This window comes from Myotis yumanensis, unplaced genomic scaffold, assembly GCF_028538775.1.
Source record: "Myotis yumanensis isolate MYYU_CA2020_CCGP unplaced genomic scaffold, mMyoYum1.0.hap1 SCAF_5, whole genome shotgun sequence".
Lineage (NCBI taxonomy): Eukaryota > Metazoa > Chordata > Mammalia > Chiroptera > Vespertilionidae > Myotis > Myotis yumanensis.
In genome coordinates this window covers 20,842,821-20,867,682 of record NW_027223756.1, presented here as the reverse complement: position 1 = coordinate 20,867,682, position 24,862 = coordinate 20,842,821, and the positions used below count along the sequence as shown (strand labels likewise).

Genomic DNA, 24,862 nt, shown 5'->3' with positions numbered 1-24,862 from the left:
TCTAACTCAAGCATTTTATGAACCTGAGTCCATGGTTCTAAGTCTCTGGTACTAATACTTGCCGGCCTGTACTAAGCCCACCTTTGTGCCAGGCCCTGTGCTAATTGGTTTACATGCTTTGTTCCCATTTAACCTTTATAGTGACCCTTTGAGGACTGTTTTATTATCTCCATTTACAGATAGAGACATGGAGGCTTTGAAAGGCTATGTGCTTGCCCAGGATCATGCCTCTAGGAATTGGTGAAGCCCATGTTTTTAACCACTCTTCCCTTCTCCTCCTAAGCCTCAAACTGTTGTGGTTCAAATTCAGGAAAGGGTGACCAAGGGAGATTTAACTGTGTTGGCAAGGTTTTATTTCTTATCTGTGGCTTATATACGTTTGTTTTATTAAACATATCTTTTGTGTGTTTTTAATTTAGCATTAATACATTTTTTAAAATTTAAAAACTTTGTGGGTCTAAGATTCAGTGAAGGGAGATAGTATGTATGTATTGGCAATGGGGGGCGGAGGGGTTGTGGCGGGGAGAGCAGACATGGCCTTTGATGCAACCAGACCTGAGCTCTAATCCCAAATCAGAAATATCCTAGCTGTGTGACTTGAGCTAGTCCCTCAACCTTTGTGTATTGTGTTTCTCCTTTGTAAAGTAAAAACAATAATGTTAAACTTCCAGAGTTGTCAGATTAAATAAGCATTTAGCACAGAGCCTGGTACAATAAGAAATGCTGAAGAAATTAAAGTGTTATTGTTCAAATATTTACTAAGATATGTTCTGCCCTGATTTCAAACTATACTATGAATCTATAATTATCAAAACAGAATGGGCCCTGGCCAATACTGGCCTGTGCCCTGAGGGTCATGGGTTTGATTCCCAGTCAGGTACACATCTGGGTTGCAGATTTGATCCGTGGCCCGGGTCCGGGCACATGTGGGAGACAACCAATCAATATGTCTCTCTCATATCACTGTTTCTTCTCTCTCTCCCTCTCTCCTTTCCTCCCTCTCCCCCTCCCTTCTACTCTCTCTAAAAATCCATGGAAAAATATCCTCACGCCTAGGGTGAGAATGAAAATTAAAAAAGTGGGATGGTACTGATGCAAAAACAGACACATAAATCAATGGAACAGAATAGAGAGCCCAGAAATAGACCCTTGCTTATATGGTCAATTAATCTGCAACAAAGGAAACAAGAATATACAATGGAGAGATGACGGTCTCTCTTCAACAAGTGATTTTAGGGAAATTGGACCACTCTCTTACACCATATACAAAATAAATTCAAAATGTATTAAAGACTTAAATATAAGATCTGAAACCATAAAATTCTTAGAAGAAAACATATGTAGCAAACGATTTGACATTAGTTTTTAAATATCTTTTTGGGTATGTCCCCTCAAGCAAGGGAAACAAGCAAAAATAAGCAAAAAATCAAACTAAAAACCTTCTGCACAATGAAGGAAATCATCAACAAAATGAAAAGACAACCTACTGAATGTTATAATGAATTCACAAGTAATATAACTGATAAGGGTTGATATCCAAAATATATAAGGAATTCATACAACTCAAAAAAAAAACTGGATCAAAATATGGGCAGAGGTCATGAAGATACATTTCTCCAAAGAAGACATACAGATAGCCAACAGGCATATGAAACGATGCTCGAAGTCATTAATAATTAAGGAAATACAAAACAAAATGAAAATGAGGCACCACTTCACACCCACTGTGATGGCTCTAATAAAAAAGAGATAAAACAGGTGTTGACCAGGGTGCGGAGAAACTGGAACCCTCATATATTGCTAACAGGTAACAGCTACTTTGGAAAACAATTTGCCAATTCCTCATAAAGTTAAACACAGAGATACCATATGACCTAGTAATTCTACTCCTAGATATTTACACAAGAGAAATGAAAACATATATCCACACAAAAACTTGTACACAAATAGAGCACCAAAAATCACAGTAGCCCCAAAGTGAAATAACTCAAATATCCATCAACAGATGAGTGGGTAAACAGAATGTGGTATACCTGTACAATGGAATATTATTTAGCCATAAACAGGAATTAATATCTCAATAAAACATTTTTAATTGATTGATTTTAGAGAGAGAAACATCAATTTGTTGCTCCGCCCATTCATGCATTCATTGGTTGATACCTGCATGTGCCCTGACCAGGGATCAAACCCACAACCCTGGCTCATAGGGATGACGCTCTAACCAACTGAGTTACCCAGCCAGGGCAACTGTTTCTCTGTTGTTTTTTAAGGAATGAAAAATTGATTCATGCCACAAAATGAATTTTGAAAACATTCTGTTAAGTGAAATAAGCCAGACACAAAAGGCTACGTACTGTGATTCCACTTTTTTGTGAAATGTCTAGAATAGGCAAATCCATAGGGACAGAAAATGAATTAGTGGTTACCAGGGGCTGAGGGTAGCTAGGGATGGAGAATGATTGCTAATGGGTAGAGGGTTTCCTTTGGGGGTGATGAAAATATTCTGGAATTAGTGGTGATGGTTGCACAACTTTGTGAATATACAGAAAACCACTGACATATAATTTTAAGTTTTAATATGTGAATTACAGCTCAATTAAAAAAATTCTTGTAATGATGGCTAGAACACACATATGCCTTTGCTTCCTCTCTCACTTTGCCTCTATCACTAAATGACAGACTTCTGGGATTTTTGTTTGTTTTTATATGTAAATCTATAAGGACAAAGAGAACAGGAGATAAGAAAACAGCAGCAGAATTTTGGAAGCTGGAAAGCAGGTGGTATAGAGGTAACATCCTTAGCAGACCCCAGAAAGCTGAATCCTAAACCTGCAGCTAGAAATGCTGACAAGCCACCTATTTCTGTGGCAGAAGAGACTCAGGAATTGGGGTACTAGGCACCTGGATGGGAGTAAAGATGGGGCTAAAAAGAGGAGAATTGGTTACAAGTCTGTTTATGAAATAGCTGGATACCTGTGTCCTTTCCCCAAGCACCCCTCCCTTGCCCTGAGAAGAGACTGTAAGTTTATCCCCAGGCACAACACAGGGCATGAGCCTGGTACTGAAGCTGAGAGTCCCAGCCTGCTCCCAAACCCAGCTCCCAGAATGTCAGAAACCAGGCCTTCTCCCCTAGACAGTAAATGGGAGAATCCTTCTCAGGGGAGCATGTTCATCTCAAGAGGAATGACCTAAAGATCTGACATTCTCCAACTATAATCCTACAGGGAAGCTCTCAGTGGATACGTGCTACTCATGGGTCACAGCTTCCTCTTGGCTTTTAGACAATCAAGGATCATGATTATGTTAGAAGAAACCCTCTAGTCCTGGCCTGGTGGCTCAGTTGGTTGGAGTGTTGTCCGGTACACCAAAAAGATTGCAGGTTTGATTCCCAGTCAGGGCATATACCTAGGTTCTGGGTTTGATCCCCAGTAGGGGCACGTACAGGGAGGCAATCAATCGATGTTCCTCACATCATTGTTTCTCTTTCTCTCTTCCAGAAGGTAGACTATAAAGATAAAAAGAAAGAAATCAGAGAGAAAAGATAAGAGTACTAAAGGCCAGTCCAGGAGGCCCAACAGTCAAATGTCAGAGTTTCAGAAATAGAGAACAGAGAAAATCAAGGGGTGGGGGGGAGGAAATCATCAGTGAAGTAATTCAGCACGATTTCCAGGACTTAGACATAAATTTCCAAACTGAATGGGCGTGGTGGTGCTAAGGACAAGGTATGAAAATAATTTTTCACTAAGGCACATCAGAAACTCACTAAGTTTCAGAAAAAAAATAAAGACAAAGAGAAGATTCCACAAACTTTTAGAAAGGAAAAAACAAGACAAATACCAGGAATCTTTTTTTTTTTTTTTTTAAGTACCAGGAATCAGATGACTTTGGACTTTTTAACAGCAACACTGGAAACCAGAAAATAATGAAGTAATGCCTTCAACATTCTATGGGAAAATGACTTCTACCCTAGAATCTTTCCTAAACCAACATATCAAATAGGTGAGGGTGTTGTTAAGATATTTTCTGACATTCGGTATCAAAAATTTACTTTCTCAGCTTCAGAAAGATATATGCTCAACCAAAGTGAAGGAAGGACATGGGAAACAAATTCAACTCACAAGAGGGAATGGGGACCCCCAGGATGACAGAACGGGAAAATCCCAGGAGTAAAGCAACAGATCCACATTGGGTCAGGCCTGAAGGCTCTAAAAGACATTTCCTCAACACGTTAAACTGACAGATAGCTGATATGCCCGAATGTACTGAGAGGTAAGATAGATAATTTTTGGAGAGTATGAGGTTGAATTATGATAACTTAATAGAAAATTAAGCAAATGAAAAACCAAAACAACTCTTAACTCTTAGGAAAACAAAGTTAGAGGAGATGAACTGTTATCTCAATCTCAGTATACTATGTAGCTCAGCTCTGAAGAGCATTTACATTGTCACAATATGGTAAGCACTGAATACTGATCTAACCAAACATATAATAGAAGCATACAGAGATGGGAGGACAGGAAGAGTGACATAGAGGGACAGGGGAGGAAAGAGGGCTAAATATTCATCTTCCATAGTGAAAAGCCAACTAAATAATGTTTAAAACTGAAAAATCAGGAAGTCACAATACCAAAAGTTATTCAGAATATGGAGGTAAGTACCCAAAGAATTGGCTAAGAAAGTTTTGAAAAGGAAGATAAGGAACTGCTATTTTTTACAGCCAGCCTTAGAGAAATATTTGATTCTTTAAACATGTGAATTTATGATGTTGATACAAAGTAAAACTCAATTTAAAATAAAGAAAAAATTGCATCAAAGTCAATTGGCTCTAAGCTGACTGTAATAACAAAATGGCGGCCTTTAGGACAACGCTGAAGGTGACCCCAAAGGTCACCCTGTCCTTGCCTGCAGAAAGCTAGAGATAATTCCAGCCAGAAGGGTGGGCCCCAAGACCAAGCTTCTCAGGGTGGGCAAGTTCTAAGAGGGTAAGAGGCTCAGTTGTCAGACAGGCCCCACTGCCCAGTGGAGGAGCCCCATCCCACCCACACTCCCTGACTGGGGAAGGAGACAGAGGTGACAAGAAGGAAGGCTTGGTGTTTGCCATACCCTTAGCAGGGGTACAGGGTTAAGGCAGAATTCAGCTCCCCTCATTGTTCATACAGAGAAAGTCTCGCTCTGAGAGGGGAAAGGAATTGGCCCAAGGTCACACAGCAAGGTCACACAGAGCTGCTACTGGCCCCTGCAGTAGACATGAGTGTTAAACAAAAGAGCTCTGCAGCAAACTTCCTGGAATCACATCCCAGTTCCAAAGTGGCAAATAGCAGAGCTGAGGAAGAGAGAATACAGATGAGTCGGAGATATCATTTTTCCAGAAAGCAAAAAAGTGTTCAAAGACTACTGGGATTTGTAAGAAGGACCCCAGACCCAACTTGAAGGGGGCACTTGCCAGTCAAATACAGGACAATTCCAGCATCCATTAGAATAATTTACCCTGCCTCTGAATTATAGAAGGAACTATAATTCAACCCCAGTGAATGAGGAAAAACTCTTCTGTATAGAAGAATGCAAGTTAAATTATGTAAAAGAAAAGATATAACTAGAAAATCACCTATTTATAACCCCCACTGTAATCATTAATTCAGGCTAAGACCACCAATCGGTGCCAAAATCATGGGACAAATGTTTGGGGGGCAGCAGGATGTTCACATGCTGAAGTATCATCCCAGAGGTCCTTGCTGATCGCCACGAGGGACAGGCACTGTGCAGTGGTGCAGTCCTGCTGTCAATCCAAGTGATAAGACTCAGCTTCGCCAGTGGGGGCACAGCCTGACATTGTGCTTCCTGATCGGGTAAAATACTCAGCATCAGTTGAGAAGTATCTTGGCTACAAAATCATTAACCTGAATCTGCCTTTAGACCTAAATTCCAGTTTACAGTAAACACGGGGACAAAAGAACAAGTTCGATAACACTGTGAGGAAACAGACAAATCCAGGGACAGTCTACAACCACTATACCCACCAAAGAGTCAATGTCATAAAAAAAGGGAGATATGTGCAGAAGGTTCTATATTTTAAAAGATTAAAAGTACATAATCAAATGCAATCTGTAAATCTTGACAAAATTCTGGTTTGAAAAAAAAAACACTACAAAAGATATTTTTGAGATGCTGGGGAATTTTGAATATGGACTGAATATGAGATGACATTTGGGAATTACTATCGCTTCTCTTAGGTGTGATAATGAAAATTTAGTCTGGTAGGAGAATACTTTTTTTAGGAACTGAAGACTAACTGAAGTAATTGGAGGTGACATAACATGATGTTTGAAACTTGTTTTCAAATGGTTAAAATTAACAACAGTTGTTCTAGGTGGAAGGTATATAAACATCAAGTTTTCTGTATGTGTACAATTTTTCTTAATAAATGGATGGGAAAAGAGGAAAGGCAGTTGTGTACAAATCCCATTTCCCCTCTACAGGAACGGTATTCCCATTATTGCTACACTGACATTTGTGGGGACAGTGGCTCTTTCACAGCACAGGCTCATAATGTGTACAGTAATCTTCAAAATGTCTAACATTAGAAGTTTTGTTTTATTAGGAAAAAATTCCAGCTCCACCACTTATCAGATGTGTAATTTTGAGCAAATTCACTCCTCTGTGCCTCAGTTTCCTTGTCTGTAAAATGGGCCTACTAATTAAACCTGTCATTGGGTTGCTGTGAGAATTGAATAAATGAATACATATGCCTGACATAGAGACTAAGTATGCAATAAATATTAGATAATTCAGTGATATAATTTTTTCTGCAAACTTGCTAAATCTGAATCTGGGACCCTGCCACCAATATGCAGAGATTTGGAGTTCCTCAACAGAGCCAAAGGGGCCTCATCCTCTCCCTCTGCACCTTCCTGGGAGTGTCCTCCTGTACTGTCCCCCTCAAACTAGTCTAGGTGGGGACACCTGTCCTGCCTTGGTCTGGGCACTCACTCCAGGCCCCAGAGGTTTGAGTTCCTGCCAGTTTACCTGGGTGACCCAGGAGGTAAAGTCTCCTGAGATCTCCAGCCAATCCTGTTCTCCTCCTTGATCTCTGAGAGCCGCCCCAGGTGGCGGGAGGTAGTGCATGTCTACCCTGTCTGCCACCCAACATGACCCAGCCATCATTTCTGTGACCCTAGTACATTTCAGCCAGGATCCAGGGGCTGCACATCTGCCTTGTGCCAGATACTGTTCTAGGTGCTTGGACTATATGGATGAACAAAGCAACAAGTATCCCTGCCCTTATGGAGTTTACATTCTAGCAGGAGACAAACAAGTAAACCAGATTGTTTGCTAGAAAGCAACGAAATAGAAAAAGGGCAGCAGAATGGGGGCAGGTTGCAGTACTTTGTAGGGTGTTGGGATGAGCCTCACTGACAAGGTGAGATTTGAGCATAGGCCTGAAGGAGGTGAGGCAGCTGACTAAGAGCCCATGTCTGCAGGAAGAGCTCATGTCAGATGGGACAACAGAGGAAAGTTCCCACCGTGGGGATGTGTCTGGTGTGGTTGAGGATCAGCAAGGAAGCATTGTGGCTGGAGTAGCATCACTGAGATGAAGAGCAAGTGGACTGAGGTCAGTGAGGTATGGGGCCAGATGCTATAGCCATCAACATGACTTTGGCTTTTACTCTGAGCAAAGCAGGAACCATGGGAAGGCTTTGAGCAGAGAAGTACTATTATCTGACTTGTGTTTTAAAAGGGGGGCCCACTGCCCAGCCAGTGTGGCTCAGTGATTGAGCATCGACCCATGAACCAGGAGGTCACAGTTCAATTCCCAATGAGGGCACATGCTAGGGTTGTGGACTTGATCCCCAGTGTGGAGCATGCAGGAGGCAGCCAATCAATTTTCTCTCATCATTGATGTTTTATCTTTCTCTCCCTCTCCCTTCCTCTCTGAAATCAATAAAAACATTTTTAAAAGTTTTAAAGGGGGGCCCAGGTAGCTATGTCGAGAATCTACATAATGGGAACAGATAAGCCCCACAGCCACATGGGACTGCTATAAAGGCCCAAGAAGAGCCTGGATAGAGAAACACTGTAACAAAAATAGCTGTTTCTGAGAGAAAGAGACTAGCTGCTCTGCTCCTTCCCCTCTTATTGAAGGGGGGCGATTAAGCCAGGAGAGAATTTGATTTGCCTAAAGTCAGATGTTCTATAACCAATTCAGGATCTGGGACTCCCCGACTCTTCTCCAGGGCAAGGTGCCATCTGGCAGGTAAGGATATAGCATGGCCTTTGGACATGTGATCTCTGATAGTGCACCTGGGCAGGACTACCTGAGACCTCCCCTATGACTCATTAGCACTTTATTGAGCACCAGTCCTAGGCCAGGCACTGGATACAGGGGCTTTGGAAGATACCTGACGTGGACTGAGCCCAGTCTCTGGTGGTGCAGAAGTCAGATCTCAGTTGGACACCAGACAACCATTTTGAGTGGGGTTGGGCTTAGGGCAGGGGTCAGGGGTTAATCTGTGGCTGGGGTCAGATCACAGCTGAGCCTGGAGGCAGGAAGACAAGTCAGGATACTGTGGTGAAGTTAAGCTGGACAGGTAGCCTGATGGAGGTTGTGGCTGGGAGCATGGAAGAAAGGGGATGAAGAGTAAAACTGCCAGGACAGTCCATACAACTCAGGCCAGACTAGATATGGGGTGGGGGTTGGGGGAGATGCTGCTGAGCTTTCCTACTTAGGTGATGGAGAAGATGATGTCATTCATAGAAACAGGAAGTTCTTGGCACATTTGAGGAACAGAAAGAAGTGCAGTGCATCTTAGCGTAGTGAGCAAAGCAGAGTGGTTTCAGATGTTGTTGAAGGGCCAGACCAGACCCAAGTTGTGCAGGCCTTGTAGCTGCTGGGGTGTTATTCCAAGAACAATGGGAAGCCAATAGAGGGTGTCGGGCAGGGAGGGGCTGGGTCTGGTTTATGTTTAAAACCATGTGTGGCATATAGATTTAAAGGGGGCAGGAGTGGGAACCAGGAAACCAGTTAGAAGTTGAGGTAGTAGAGATGGTGGTGACTTCAGGTAGTGGTGGAGATGGGAGACGTGGACAGATTCGATAGCTATTTTGAAGGTAGAAATGTCAGGACTTGCCGTGGGAGTGAGGTGCCCGGGTTGTATCAGTTCACCAATGTACAATGGATGGTGGCATTCATTGACATGGGGAAGACGGGGAGAATGCATTCCGGAACAGGTAGACACTAGAGCTTAGTTCTAGCTGTATTCTGTGTGACACCTACGTGTAGACATCTAGTGGATGGTTAAAGGTATTGAACTGAAACTTATAGAACAAACATATACATTTGTGAATTATCAACCTGCAGACGGTATTAAGACCATGGGACTAGGGCTGAGTTCTGGGGACTCTCAATATTTAGAGATTGAAGAGCAGCCCTGACCATGGGAGGAGGGGTCAGGGAGAGAGAGCAATCACACATCCCAATAAAGGAGTGAAGGAGGGAGTGTCAACTGTGTCAAATACTGCTAAGATGACAAGGCAGATGAGGACCACGAAGTGTTCGTGCACTTGGCCACATGGAGTCATGAGAGACCTTGACAAGAACAGGTCTGCAAATTGGGTTGGGAGGTGACTGGGAGGGAAGAAGTGAAGCCAGCATGAGGGGGAGGGGGTCCTGCCCAGCTCCTGCCAGGTGCTTCCACAGAGCTGCCCCGCCACAGCAGGTTGCTGTCAGCCAGCCTCCTCCCCAGGCAGGAGTGGCCCCTGGAGTGCCTCTCCTCCAAGGCAGCAAAACCAGCTCCCTGCCATCTCTCTTCTACTCCCCAGCACTCAGACCTTCCTCGGCCTGGCAGCTCATTTCCCAAATGCTGCCACCAACAACCCATTTGAGGAAGAAGTGAAACTTCCCAAATTACACCAAGCCTTGGCTATTGACTTTTTTTTTTCTTTTTTCTTTTTTTTTACAGAGAGGAAAGAAGAGGGATAGACAGTTAGAAACATCGACAGCTGCCTTCTGCACACCCCCTACTGGGGATGTGCCCGCAACCAAGGTACATGCCCTTGACCGGAATAGAACCTGGGACCTTTCAGTCTGCAGGCCGACGCTCTATCCACTGAGCCAAACCAGTTAGGGCGGCTCCTGACTTTCATTCCCTCTTTGTAGAACACTGTGACATCTCCTTAACTGAGTATAAATTATTCTGTGTTTTCTCATTTCAATGTCACAACAGCCCTGTGAGTCTAATGAGATGCACAAATACTAAGTGCTTGTAAGTGGTAAACCCAGGATTTGAACCCAGGTCTTAGCTGTCTGCAGAGCCCTTGTTACCACATCACCCGGCCTCCCACAGACCCTTTACTCGCTTGAACCAGTCTTAGAGAAGGTCACGCCTCCTGTAGCCTCCATTGCCAAGGGGATGAATTAGAAAAGCAGATGGAATTCCTTCCCAATCTTTGTTTCATGTGGGCAATTTCTACCTCCATTACTCTCCAGACAAATTTACTATCAGTTCACCAGGCTTCTGTCCTCAAGAATGACCCTCCTTGAGCATTTCCTGGTGGCTTGCATGCATACCTCCAAAGACAGAAAACTCACTACCTATGTGAGCAGCCCATTCTAGGATAGCAAGGCAATCCAGAGCATGGACTCCAGCCCAAGTTGCTCTGGTTGACTCTCAACTCTGCTACCTACTAGCATCCTGTGCCTCAGTGCCCTCATCTGTAAAATGGTAATAATAGCAGTACCTATATCCTAGTATGATTGAGGATTAAATAAGATGCTACCTTACAATTGCTTGGTAAGTGCTTAATGCACTTTAGTTATTGACATTTCCATTATCAGTATTTTTCCTGAGGTAGAGCTACAACTTGCCTCCCTGTAGCCTCCACACTTTGGGCCTAGCCCTGTCCCTTGGCATTCTATCTTCTTCTGCACTCACCTGCAGGTTATTCTTATTGTTCTGCATTTCTCAATTTTCATTTTCTCCTGATGCCAGAAATTTTTTTTTTGCAATCTCAGTTATTCATCATACAAACATGATTTTCCTAAGTTCATGATTTCTCCTTGACAGTGTCACTGGTTGTATGCCAAGCATGTAACTGGGGGTTGGAGAATGGAAACTTCAAGGCTTCACTTCCTGCCCTCACCTCCTGCCCCTCTCATAGGCCTGCTTACTGGCTCCTAGCCTTTTGCATTCCCTGGATTTGAATCAGTGGGCCCATAGTTTGCACATCCTTATAACTACCATCCAGGCAGGATTATGTCAAGATTAAGAGCCCAGACTCAAGGCAGATGGAGCCAAGTTCAAAGCCAAGACTCTTGCTTACTTGCTTATGATCTGGGCCAAGACACAGTCTCCCTGAGCCTCAGTGTCCCCATCTGCAAAATTAGACTATAATCGCCCTAATTGGTTTGGCTCAGTGGATAGAGTGTCGGCCTGTGGACCGAAAGGTCTCGGGTTCAATTCCAGTTAAGGGCATGTACCTTGGTTGCGGGCACATACCCAGTAGGAGGTGTGCAGGAGGCAGCTGATTGATGTTTCTCTCTCATTGATGTTTCTAATTCTCCATCCCTCTCCCTTCCTCCCTGTAAAAACATCAATAAAATATATTAAAAAAAATTAGACTATAATCTTGCCTACTTCACCGGGTATTGTGAGGATTAAAAATGAATATAAAACACTCAGCACAATACCTATCTCAATAAATGGTTGCCATTAATTGTTAATATTCTAGGGCTATGCTGTCTAATACTGCAGCCACTAGCCAGATGTGGCAGTTGAAGCCTTAAAACGTGGCTAGTTCAAATTGAGATGTGTTGAAAGTATAAAATGCACATTGGACTTCAAAGATTTAGTACAAAAAAAAAGTAAAATATCTTAATAATTTTTATACTGATTGTTTAAATAAAAATATTTTGGATATATTAGGTTAAATAAAATATGGCTACTAGGAAATTTGAAATTATACATGTGGCTCAGCTTTGTGATATCCCATTATACTTATTTTGTAAAAAATATATCCTTATTGATTTCAGAGAGGGAGAGGGAGAGATAGAAACATCAATGATGAGAGAGAATCACTGATTGGCCGCTCCTCCACGCCCCCTACTGGGTATCCAGCCTGCAACCCAGGCACATGGCCAAGCCATTATACTTATTTTACTTTTTAAATATATTTTATTGATTTTTTTACAGGGAAGAAGGGAGAGGGATAGAGAGAAACATCGATGAGAGAGAAACATCGATCAGCTGCCTCCTGCACACCTCCTACTGGGGATGTGCCCACAACCAAGGTACATGCCCTTGAACGGAATCAAACCTGGGACCTTTCAGTCCACAGGCCAAAGTTCTATCCACTGAGCAACCGGTTAGGGCCATTATATTTATTTTAAATAGGGCTATTATAGTGGGGCTTTGTAGTGCAGTTTGTTTGTTTTCTTGGTGTGTTTTTTTGTTGTGGTGGTGGGGGCATTTCGTTTTTCCAGAGTGGGGAGAAGAGAAATATTATATTTGATTTGGGGGCATTTGGATTTTAGTGGCCACCTGTCTCCTTTAGATGGTATTTGAGCTGCAAGGGCTCTTTGGAGATAACAGAGATACAATTTCCTCTCTGTAAAGATGGGGAAACTGAGGCCCTGAGAGGTCATGATAGCAGAACAGATGCCTCCCCCATCCCAGGAGCTTTGTCAGAACCCCGCCACCACCTGGTGGTCTCACTGCAGCAAGCTCCTGCAGCAGCTGGGTGAGCTTCAGGAGAAGCACTCTGCTGCCACCTACTGCCCAACCCTCTGCAGAGACACAGGCAGGGAAGATCCTCCTCTTCCTCCGCCTTCGCCTCCGCCCCCTTGCCAGCCTCACTGCACTGAATTCCATGCAACCTGTCAGAGGTATGACAGAGCAGTGATTACTGGCATAATCTGTGGTTACAGACAAACGCCAAGTGTGAATCTCAGCTCTGCCTGTTTCTAGCTGTGTCCCAGGACAAGTCACTTAACTTCTCTGATATTTTCCACCTTTGTAAAATGTGGATAACAGTACTTACCTCAAAGCAATTAAAATAAATGCCTGAGATTTGAGTCATCAAATATTTACAGAGTGCTATAACTTACACACTGTTACCAGTGCCAGGATGCAGCAGTGACCTAAACAGACAAGTCCAGTGGCTCTCAAAGTGTGGCCTCCAGACCAGACATCAGCACTATCTAGGAACTTGTTAGAAAGGCAAATCCTCAGGCCTCTGTGTCATATCTTCCGAATCTGAGGCTGATGCATCCTCAAGGTTGAGAATCACTGGACACAGAGACGTATATCAGATGGGCTCAGTGTTATGAATATCACACATCTGGGCAAAGGTCTTCTGACCCTCCTGGACGACAGAAAGCCACATCATCACAAAGTTCAATGAAGGTGAACAAGCAGAAACAGCTGGCAAGACCTCAAATGTAGATGGTTTTCTCCAGAGCTTTGCTTTTGTTTCTGCCAAGAGCCCAGGAACACTCCTACCTGGGACATTAGCCCAGAAATCTGAGGATTTTGTTTACTGTGAAGGCCAAGTTCAGCTCCCTCACCTTGGGGCTGGGAACAGGGCTTGTATCTGCCCTAATGGCTACACCAGCCTTCTTTGCCTACAGCTCTCTGTCCCCTAACCCATTTCATCTTGGTATCCCTTTCTTCCTCATTTCTTTAATGCTTTGGGGGGTTTTCTTTACTTCTTTGGAGCCCAAGAACACGTCTGTTTTAATTTATCCAGTATCTAGAAAGGACCTTCAAACAATCTAGTTAACTACAGAAGATGGAAGCCCATTCATCCATTCTTTCAATGATTCATCAAACCCAAACTTTGCAGACTGGGCTGGTGCTGGGGCAGCAGACAATAAACAAGACATTCTCCCTGTCCTCTCAGAGTTCACAGGTTAAGGAAATGGGCTATTAGGACAGAGGGTGACCAGTAGTGCCATGCAGGCGTATGGATGCTGTGGGAATTCAGTGGAGAAGCACCTTGAGCGGCAGCCAGGAAAAGACAACTTTGGAAGTGATAAAAACTGATTCTAGCCAATAAGCAGAAGGCAGGGAGGCCAAGCGGGGGAAGCAGATACTAAGAACCAAGCTGGGAGGAAGAAATCATGAAGACATGGAGAACTGGAAAAGTGAAAGAACTAGCTTGGCTTGGGCAAAGAGGATAAAGAGTAGGGTAGGGCCAGATAAAACACTGCCAATTTGTGCAAGAGATCCGATTCTAGAGTGAAGACAATAGGGTGAGGCAGTGATAAAAATAGCTGCGATGGAGTGATACGATCCAATTAGTTTTAGATCACCCAGCTGCAAGGGGGTCTAGGATAGGCAGGAGTCAGGGGAGACCAAGAGACTTGTTAGGAGAGTGTTGTAGCTCAGGTAAGAGGGAAGAGCCAGAAGTTGGGGCCATCTCTCAGGACCTGGTTGGGTTGCAGTTACAGCCAGTGGCATCAGGTTCACCTACCAAAGTTGGGATTCCATGGTCTGCAATCTCAGGTGGCCAACAGCTCAGTTTTGCCTTGCCCGCTTCAGTGGCCAATAGGCTGCTACATCCCAATTTGAGCTGCAGAAATTAGCTCACCTTAAAAACAAAACCCTGAAAGGAACTGCTTTCAAAGACCTGGCTGACTGCATCCCTGGTTACCAAGGAACAGCAGGCCAAGTTGCAAAGTCCCATCACAGGAAATAAAAAGAATGCTCCAGCAACCACCAGCATTTTTCCACTAGGATCCAGCCAGCTGTCATTCATGCTGCTTGGCATAAGAACTGAACATGCATAAGAATAGCAGCTTCTTCTTCAGTGCCAGGCACTGCGCTAAATACTTTAATCTTATTTAATTCTTGTGATATCGTATGAGGCAGCCATTATCATGGGAATTTTCACTAATGGCTGAGAGTTCAAGTTAACTTGCCTGAAAGTTATGAGTCCGAGGCTGAGGAACTAGGGTTTTCATCCAGGCATGTCCACCTCTTGAGGGTCTGTGCACCACATCCTGCCTCAGAAACCAGCTGACAGTAGGAAAGCACCCTTTTTTTTTCCTGTTTATTTTAGGATTACTTTAAATTTACCCCAAAGTAGAGTTTCTATATACCACTCATCCAGTTTCCTCTAATGTTAACATCTTGTTACCATGTACACTTGTCAAAATCAAGCGCCTACTAACTGGACTCCAGTCCTTATTTATGTATTTCAAAAATTTTTTTTTTTTGAGAGGGAGAGGTACATCAAACGAGAAACATCAATCGGCTGCCTCCTGCACACGCCCTACTGGGGACCAAACCCCAACCTGGGTATGTACCTGACCTTTCTTTGCATGGGATGTGCTCAACAACTGAGCCACTCCAGCCAGGGCTAGATTTTTTTTTTTTACATGAATGCCCTTTCTGGTCCAGGACCCACTGTATTGTTGTCTCCTTAAGCTCCTCTGCTCTTCTCTGTACTTATTTTTCATGACTTTTGACAATTTTAGTTTTGTAGAATATCCTCGAATTGGGTTATGGGTTTTCAGAAATATTGCAGAGACCAAGTGTTCTCATCATATCAACGTGATTTATCACAAATACTGTCAACTCCAATAGTTTGATTAAGGTCTCTCCAGAGCAAAGTTAGCATTTTCCCTCTTCCAGGTTCTATTCTCTGGAAAAGGAGTCACCAAGTGCAGCCCACACTCAATGGGAGGAAAAATTAAGTTCCATTTACAGGAAAGAGGAATATCTGTATTATTTGGAATTTTTAGATTTGTAACTTCATTTACTAAAATCACATTAGCATGGGTTCATTTTATACTTTGGGTAGTAATCACATTTATTTTTAAGATTTAGAAAATCCAAAAAGGTTGATTTGTTCATTAAGGTATGTTGGTAGGAGCCATGGCTAGACCATGGCTCTTCCAAGTGGGAAGTTGTGAAGAATGTGACCTGTGTGTCCAGACAATGGGATATTATTCAGCAATAAAAAAGAAGTCCCGATGAACCTTGAAAACATGTCTCTTTCCTACCTCTTCCAATAACCCATTGGTTTAACAATCACCATCACAGGGCCCTGACAATCCCTTGCAGAACACTCAGTACCATCTGGCACTACTGGGTCCTTGGAGCTGGATACAAGCTTCCGGAAGGCAAAACTTTTATCTCTTTCATTGCCAATGGAAATAGGGCTTTGGTGTGTATTTGTGGAGTGACTGAATCTTTATGTACTGATGTGGAACAATCGCCAAGATCTGCCAAGTGAGAAAACGCAAGATGCAATAGAGCGAGCTACCAATTTTGCACATAAGGTATGGGAGGGCGAGTCTACACCCACACGTGTTTATATATGGCTCAGTCTGGAAGGCTCCTCTTCTGCTCAGGCTACACTTGGCTCAACAGTTTCCACTCCGGTTCTTTAAGGGCCGTTTTTGGAACCAAGATCGACACCTCTAAACAAGGTCTCCAAGGACTTCCTCTGCTTTAGGTGACAAATAATGCCCAAGCAGAGTACAAAAGACTCAACTGCAGCACCATCTCCCCACCTCTTAGGTGCATCCTCCCAGGAAGCCAGTTCGCAGAACGCAGGCTCACCCACTGTCCCATGAAGGGGCTGAATCAAACCCTCCTGTGTTCCTGTGTGATAGGTTATGTCCTCTGAAGCAGTATTTATTTACCTGCTGATTTAGCTCTGTACCTGTGATCTCAAGTCAGCCCTACACCCTGGTTAAATGCAGATAGAGAAAAGAATTAAACTTCCCTGAGGTGTGGACCCAACATGAAGGAGACCACTGGAGTCAAAATAGTGGTCACGAAGGCAATTTATTAACAGAAAATAATTTGAGGAGTCCTGTTCACAGACGGCGACCACGGCGACCCCCCTTTCTGCGGGTGCTGTCGGAGGGGATGGGAGTGACGTCCTCTGTGGGAAGGAACAGAAAACATCATTGCCTAGAGCTGAATGGGAAGAAGTCCAGGCCTCTCTAGGCCACTGCTGTAATGGATCAGTAGTGGATCCTGCTGCTCCCCAATGAGTCCTCAGTATATAACAGATGGCCATGGAGCTGCCTCATCCTCAAAATTTCTGAAGTGGTTTGATCTCACTTTCGAGAAAGGGAAGCTGAGGCTCAGAAAGGGTACACAACTTGCAGAGGCTGTCAGAAGCAGGTGGCAAAATCCAGGTTCTTGACACCTAGCCCAGTGTAACTGAAGACTATCTCCTTTTCATTACGTAAAAGGTTGAAAATATTCAGGGGGGAAAAAATTTTAAAGAGAAAGCTGGACTGAGGAATCAGTACACATTGCCATCAAGTGCACAGAAACAATACAGAAGGGCTAACACGTATGGCTACACAAATGTAGGGAACTTGCTGGGATTCTCAACCATGGGAATTGCTGCCCTCTGCATTCATTTTTGTCACAATCACTGGAATGTCCTACTGATAGTTACAGGCATACCCTGGAGATATTGCAGGTTTAGTTCCAGATGACTCCAATAAAGTGAGTCACACAATTTTTTTTGTTTTCCCAGTCCCTATGTTTACACTATACCGTAAGAGTGCAGCAGCATTGTCTAAAAAAAAATGTACATACCTCAAAAACTGTATTATTGCTAAAAAATGCTAACCATCAGATGAGACTGTTGTAGAAATGGCACTGATATACTTGCTTAATGCAGGGTTGCCAAAAACCTTTAATTTGTACAAAACACATCCATGAAGCATAATAAAGCGAAGTACAATAAAAGAAGTTTTGCCTGTAGTAGGCAAGGACCACACAGGAGGCAGCCCACACAAAATGCCAGTAGTAACCCCCTTGAGAACACTGTAAAGACAAGAATAATTCCTCTCCTCTTAGTTCCACCAGCCACTGTCAGTCAGAGGTTCAGAGATTTATCACGTGGCACCTCTCACGCTCTGCATTAACAAACCTAACTGCCAACAGTTATCATACAAAGCCCTATATCCATTGGGCACACCATATGCTTTCTGGAGTCAATGCTTCAAAGCATATCCAAGCATTAGCTCCAGGAGGGCACTTACCAATCCGTCCGATCTTCATTCCCGAGCGGGCAAGGGCTCTTAGAGCTGACTGGGCCCCTGGTCCAGGGGTCTTGGTCCTAGGAAATGAAGATCTAGTCATTCAGGATTCTAAGATCTCACAACCCTCTAGTTCAGAGACCTGCAAATTTTCCTTAAAGGGCTAGACAGTAAATATTTTAGACTTAGTAGGCCACTTACAAGTTTGTGACAACCTAAAAAAAAGTACTAAAAACATAAAAAATATTCTGTCCACAGACCATACAAAAAACAGTGGCAGGCCAGATTAGGCCACTGCGACAGTTTACACCCTGTTCTGCCTGCAGCCTATTTAAAGCACTGCCCCTTTCACCCACATGCTCGAAGAAGTCTGTCTTCTTCAGTGACCTGTCCATTTCCAACTACTCCACCCACCCCCAAGACACTACCATCTCTCCACTGGACCAGTTTAATAACTTCCTGTCTGGTTGTTCCCTACACAGCAGTCATCTTTAAAAAACCCAATCCCACCTTAGCTGGTTTGGCTCAGTGGACAGAGCTTCAGCCTGCGGACGGAAGGGTTCCGGGTTCGATTTCCGTTAAGGACATATGCCCAGGTTGCGGGCTTGATCCCGGTAGGGGGCATGCAGGAGGCAGCCAATGATTCTCTCTCATCATTGATGTTTCTATCTCTCCCTCTCCCTTCCTCTGAAATCAATAAAAATATATTTTTTAAAAAATAATAAAATTTAAAAAATTTAAAAACCCAATCCCACCCTAGCCGGTTTGGCTCCGTGGATAGAGCATCGGCCTGCAGACTGAAAGGTCCCGGGTTCGATCCCCAGTGGGGGGCCTGCAGGAGGCAGCCAATCAATGATTCTCTCATCATTGATATTTCTCTCTCTCTCTCTTCCTGATTAAAAAAATAATAAAAATTAAAAAATAAATAAACAACCCAATCCCATTGGTCATTACCATTAGAGTATTTATCCCCCCTACCCCCAGTCCCAACAGAACCTCTCTGATTACACTTCACACCACTCTCACTCAGATGTGCCAAGTTCATTCCCATCTTAGGACCTTTTTCTAGCAGCTAAATTACACTTTTCCACCAACCCATCCCCAACACCTTTTTGCTTCTCAGCACTTGCCACAAACAGAAAACACCCCCTCCGTGTTGTTTAAAGTCTGACTGCAACAGCCAATGTGCCACACAAGAGGGTAGAGACCATCTACCTTTCCCCCATCACCCTCCTCTAATAGCTAGAACACAGAATCTGGTATGCAGTGAGTGCTTCATAAATACCGTAAGTTGGGCTGGGGGAGTGAGTGCACAGTACACAGGAACCAATTATTAATTACGTACATACACAAGATGTCTTGTGCAGGGTCACGAAAGAAAACCAAGTCTCAAATCCAGGTGTTCTGGCACCCAAGCCCAGGGATCTTACCTCTCAGCCTCAGCCTTACCTATTTCCTCCTGTGGCCCGGAGTTTGATGTGAAGAGCAGTGATGCCCAGCTCCTTGCACCTCTGGGCCACATCCTGGGCAGCCAACATGGCAGCATACGGAGAGGACTCATCTCGGTCAGCCTTCACCTTCATCCCACCAGTCACACGGCAGATGGTTTCCCTGGGGACAAAAAGCACAGGGTCATTTCTTTCTCATCCAACAAGGACTCAAGAGTGTCATGTCCTAATGAGTCAAGAGCACCACAGCTGGGGACAGCAGAGGATGGAGGTCATGCATGCTAGGCTTTGGGAAGGCCGTGAGGGCTATCATGGGCAGTCTCAAGTCCCACAATAGCTAAACTCTGTACTATATTATATATTGACTTACTTTTGCATTTCATTCTCCCAATTGAGGTGGGCACTATTATCCTCATTTTACATACGCAGAAACCAAACTCAGAATTTGAGTGAGTTCACAAATCACAAAAATTTGCTAATGGCAGCCAGAACCTGTACCCAGGGCTCCCTTTCAGTCCACCACTGTCTTTACCCAGAGACTGAGGATTCAATGACCACCACACTGTAAGGCCATAAACAAAGCATCTCCTCTCTTCTAGCTCCAGTGCCTGGGAAATTACCAACCAAGCACGCTTCCTTATCTGAACATTCTTTTTTAATATATTTTTTTATTGATTTTTTACAGAGAGGAAGGGAGAGGGATAGAGAGTTGGAAACATCAATCAGTTGCCTCCTGCACACTCCCTACTGGGTATGTGCCCGCAACCAAGGTACATGCCCTTGACCGGAATCGAACCTGGGGCCCTTGAGTCCACAGGCCGACGCTCTAGCCATTGAGCCAAACCAGTTAGGGCTGAACATTCTTTTTGAAGTTATTTTAAGAAACCCCCTTAAAGTGCCACCCAGTTCCAGGTCATGTCTTCCCCCAACCCCTTGCTTATTATTAGTTGGGTCCTACACCTCTCCACCCAGATACTCACTTGCCAGAAAGATCCGTGACATGGACGAAAGTGTCATTGAAGGATGCAAAGATGTGGCAGACACCAAATACATTTTCTCCTTCAGCCACCTGAGGCCCGAGGCTGATGACCTGTTCTTCCTTCTTTTCCTTCCCCTTACGAGGTGCCATTTCTGAAAGAAAATCCAAAGAATCCTCAAGTTAACAGAACCCTTTTCCCCTGGCTATTATGTCCCTGGGTTCAAAAAGCTCCTAGCATTTACTTATTCTTTTGGTTTACAAAGTTAATACATAAAAAAGCGCCATCCTATTTTACTGGTCTAGTAACTGCACTGCGGAGGTAGTGCCAATACTAATCCTTATTGAGGTGGCCTAGGGGGTAATGAATGGCACATGCCAGGCACCTTTCGGTGTGGACCAGGGTCTCCGCGGACGTTCTGCACAGGATCAAAGGTCCTGCAAGGGGTCCCAGGGCAGCTGTGAACACTCTGGCAACAGGATTCCCAGGTGCGTCTTCTTAGTGGGAAACCCAGTGCGGCCGCTCCCCACCGGCCCTGACAAAACTTGAGTCCTCCCCAACCTCTGTTTTTAGGGTTAACAGGCAGGTGCTTAGCCAACACTGGCATGCAGTCCCTAACCCAGGGGTGGGCAACCTTTCTGTGAGTGCGTGCCAAAACCAGCAAAACCTCTGACTCAAAATTCTTCTGCATGCCAACCCTAATTTTTTGAGAACATGTTACGCCTACTTGATATCTCTTAAGGTGTATGTGAAGAACCTTGAAGAAATAATTCATTCGAGCGACAAAAACACAGTATATGATGATGAAAAATACATTTTTTAATGTATATGTGTACACTGATAGTCCGCCAGAAAACTTTATGAATGCATTTGATATTATCAGTGGGACTTTTGCTGCTGCATCACTGATGACAGAGATTTTACATCAGGTTTATATTTCGTGACCTTCAGAGATATGCACGAGCTACTATTTTCATCCGTCAGGCTACTCCTATTACGAGACTTAACAAAACTCATCACTGAAAACAAAGATTCACAAGCGTATGTGGACGAAACCAAAACACTGGTCGGATCTAGGAAGGCAGGGAGAGTTAAGGCAGAGACATAGAAATTGCTCTTCCCCTCTCTCGTCAATCCATGTCTATGGTCTTTAAGATAACTTGTTATGTAAAATTATTTACTTATCTAAGATGCAGCTACACTGAATTTATCTGAAAAATAAAAAAGTCGGTATTGCCAAAAAAATTGTAAATGGAAGAGGGTTTCGAATGCCAGCAAAAGTTACTGGCGTGCTGTTTGGCACGCGTGCCAGGGGTTACCCACCCGTGCCCTAACCCCAATTTCTGGCTTTCAGAGGCCTTGCCCTGTGCGCCCAGAACTTGCAACGTGCCCGACTTAGCCATCCCCCCCGCCTTAGCAACACCCATCACTGGGCCGTTTCCCCTGCATTCCCTCTTTAAATCCTCACCACAACCCCGTGGGATCAGCGCGACAATTACTCCTATTTTCCAGACAGTTAACAAGTTACAGTTGAGGCGCCTGGCCTGCGACCGCCCAGAAAGAAGCTGGCGGGGTCAAGGCGGGAGCCCACATCAGGCTAGAATCCCCGCTCCCTCCCAACCACGCCGCGCGGTCGCTTAAACGTAGCAGCGGTCCTATGCGGGGCCAAGGCCTTGAACGCGGGACCCGCACGCACCCCCACGTCACCGGCTCCTCTCTTGAGAGCAAGACCTCCGCTCCCCAAGACGAGGCGAGAACCTGTGTCTGGGGTCGGCCGGTCGCGTTCTTCTCGCCCGAAACCTGGCCCGGCTTCCGCGGAAAGGCCCGGGCCGCGCGCCCCGGGCCCCGCTGGACCCCCTTGCCACAGGATGCCACCAGATTGTCCTTGCCCAGGCCTCTTACCTGCGTGTCTCGTCCAGACTCCGCCACCGGAAAGAGAGATGGGAAGGGGCGGGACTACAGGTCACGTTAGCGTCCCCGGAAGTGTACGTCTGAGGTCACCGGGCGAGGCCTCCCGGAAGACACCGCCTTCAGCGTTCCCAAGGAGATTAAGACGCGCCCGCGAAAAGACGGTTTACTTAAGCGAGTTCCAAAGGAGGTAAGGGGTTGGGTGTAGCCGGCAGCGGGCCGGTCTCAGACTGCACCATGCAGCCACATCTGCCGAGAGAGGCAGGCCTGTGTTTTAAGATGGCAGTCACCCCGGCTAGAAGACTTCCGCCTTTCTGACCCCGGGCGTGGTCAGCCTGGAGGCGCAGCGCACCTAGTGGCGCGGAGGGGAACAACAAAAATAAAACGGGCAATGAAGGGATTAAGCAAAAACAAGCAAACAAAAAAACCTCATAGACAAAAGTTTGGTGATTGCCAGAGGAAAAGGGCGTTGGGGGAGATGGAAGAGGGCAGGGGGGAATAAATGGTGGCAGAAAGAGACTTGACTTTGCGTGGCGAGTGCACGATGCAGTATGCAGATGATGTTATAGAGTTGTATACTGGAAATCTATATGGTTTTATTAACCAGTGTCACTCCAATGAATTCAATTAAAAATTAAAAAACAGCCCTAGCTGGTTTGGCTCAGTGGATAGAGCGTCGGCCTGCGGACTGAAGGGTCCCACGTTCGATTCCAGTCAAGAGCACACGTCCAGGTTGCAGGCTCATCCCCAGGAGGGGACATGCAGGAGGCAGCCTATCAATGATTCTCTCTCATCATTAATGTTTCTCTCTCTCTCTCTCTCTCTTTCTCCCTCTCCCTCTCCCTTTCTCTCTGAAATCAATAAAAAGTATATTTAAAGACAATTTAAAAACAGGCAATCAGAGTTTGGCGTACTATGTACTGGGAACAATAAGAATAAATTATCCAGAGTCAGGGGGCCAGAAGGACATCAAATGGCTGTCCAAGGAGAGCTTCAAGTTCAGTTCAAATTTGTATTGATTGATGATGGTGGGACAGGAAAAACTACATTCGTGAAACCTCATCTGACTGATGAATTTGAGCAGTATGTAGCTACCTTGGGAGCTGAGGTCCATTCCCTCCTGTTCCACACCAACAGAGGGCCTATTAAGTTCAGTGCATGGGATACAGCTGGTTAGGAGAAACTTGGTGGACAAAGAGATAGCTATTACATCCAGTCCAGTGTGCCATTATAATCTTTGCTGTAACTTCCAGAGTTACTTACAAGAATGTGCCTAACTGGCATAGAAATCTGATAGGGATGTGTGGAAACATCCACATCATGTTGTGAGGCAACCAAGTAGATGTTAAGGCAGTGGTTCTCAACCTTCCTAATGCCGCGACCCTTTAATACAGTTCCTCATGTTGTGGTGACCCCCAATTTTATTGTTAAAAATTGAACATAATTAAAGCATAGTGACTAATCACAAAAACAATATGTAATTATATATGTGTTTTCCAATGGTCTTAGGCGACCCCTGTGAAAGGGCCGTTCAACCCCCGAAGGGATCGTGATGCACAGGTTGAGAACTGCTGTGTTAAGGCGAAATCAGTTGTCTTCCACTGAAAGAAGAATCTTCATTAGTACGACATTTCTGCCAAAAAAATACAACTTTGAAAAGCCCTTCCTCTGGCTTGCTAGAAAACTAATTGGAGACTCTAACTTTAGCATTTGTTGCCGTGCCTGCTCCTGTCCCACCAGAGGTTATCATGGACCTAGCTTTGGCAGCACAGTTTGAGCATGACCTAGAGCAGGGGTGGGGAACGTCCAGCCCATGGACCCCATAAGGCCCACAAAATCATTTGGTCTGGGCCTGCCAAGGCATTAGGGGTGAGTTCATTAAAAGTTTGACTAAGTATAGCAGGCTGATTTCTAAGTTGATAATTGTGTATGGCCCGAGAATCCTATATAATAAAAGGCTAATACACCAATTATCCCCTCCACGGGGAGTTTGACTAGGGGACAGGGCTGGCTGGCCAAACACCCGAGGCTCCTCCCCCCAACCAGCCCCACCCCAATTGGCCCCACCCACCCCCAATCAGGGCCGGGGCCAGCCGGCCAACCTCCTGTGTCCCAGTGATCAGGGCAGGCTGGACCCCACCTGTACACGAATTCATGCACTGGGCCTCTAGTAATGTTATAAATATCCAAATGATCTTTGGCAGAGAAAAGGTTCTCTACCCCTGATCTAGAGGTTACTCAGACCACTGCTCTGCTGAATGAGGATGACGACCTGTGAGAAGGTGAAGTGGGGCTCAGCATCAGAAATCTAGTTTTATGGGCAACTGTCCTACGATGTCAGTGGTGCAGCATGTTTGCCACTTCATTATATAGCTAAGTAGAACATGTGCTTGATCTTTGGGATGCTGAAGGAGATGAATGGGCTCTCAGAGCGAATGTGGCAGTTAAAAAAATAACTTCATTTTGGGGGCCTGCATATTTAGCTGTTTTAGAACACAGTTGTTTCCTTGCTTTTTTAA

The 24,862-nt window shown here is 44.7% G+C and overlaps 1 protein-coding gene and 1 pseudogene across 2 annotated transcripts; one reads left to right on the top strand and one right to left on the bottom strand.

The window, feature by feature from the left end:
• Positions 1 to 16,774: 16,774 nt before the first annotated feature.
• Positions 16,775 to 22,439, bottom strand: RPS14 (ribosomal protein S14). 2 transcript variants are annotated; one of them, XM_070414596.1, is made up of 5 exons: positions 22,338 to 22,439; positions 20,439 to 20,589; positions 19,460 to 19,621; positions 18,014 to 18,090; positions 16,775 to 16,893 (listed from the first exon to the last, which is right to left on the bottom strand). In XM_070414596.1, exons 2-5 carry the CDS (start codon positions 20,585 to 20,587, stop codon positions 16,826 to 16,828), a joined length of 456 nt encoding a protein of 151 aa, XP_070270697.1. In that variant the 5' UTR covers positions 20,588 to 20,589; positions 22,338 to 22,439; the 3' UTR covers positions 16,775 to 16,825. The 2 variants fall into 2 exon arrangements, with proteins under 2 accessions (XP_070270697.1, XP_070270698.1); XM_070414597.1 differs by lacking the exon at positions 22,338 to 22,439 and adding an exon at positions 22,132 to 22,319.
• An 877-nt stretch (positions 22,440 to 23,316) lies between these two features.
• On the top strand, positions 23,317 to 24,621 carry LOC139011608 (GTP-binding nuclear protein Ran-like; annotated as a pseudogene).
• The last annotated feature ends 241 nt before the right edge of the window (positions 24,622 to 24,862 follow it).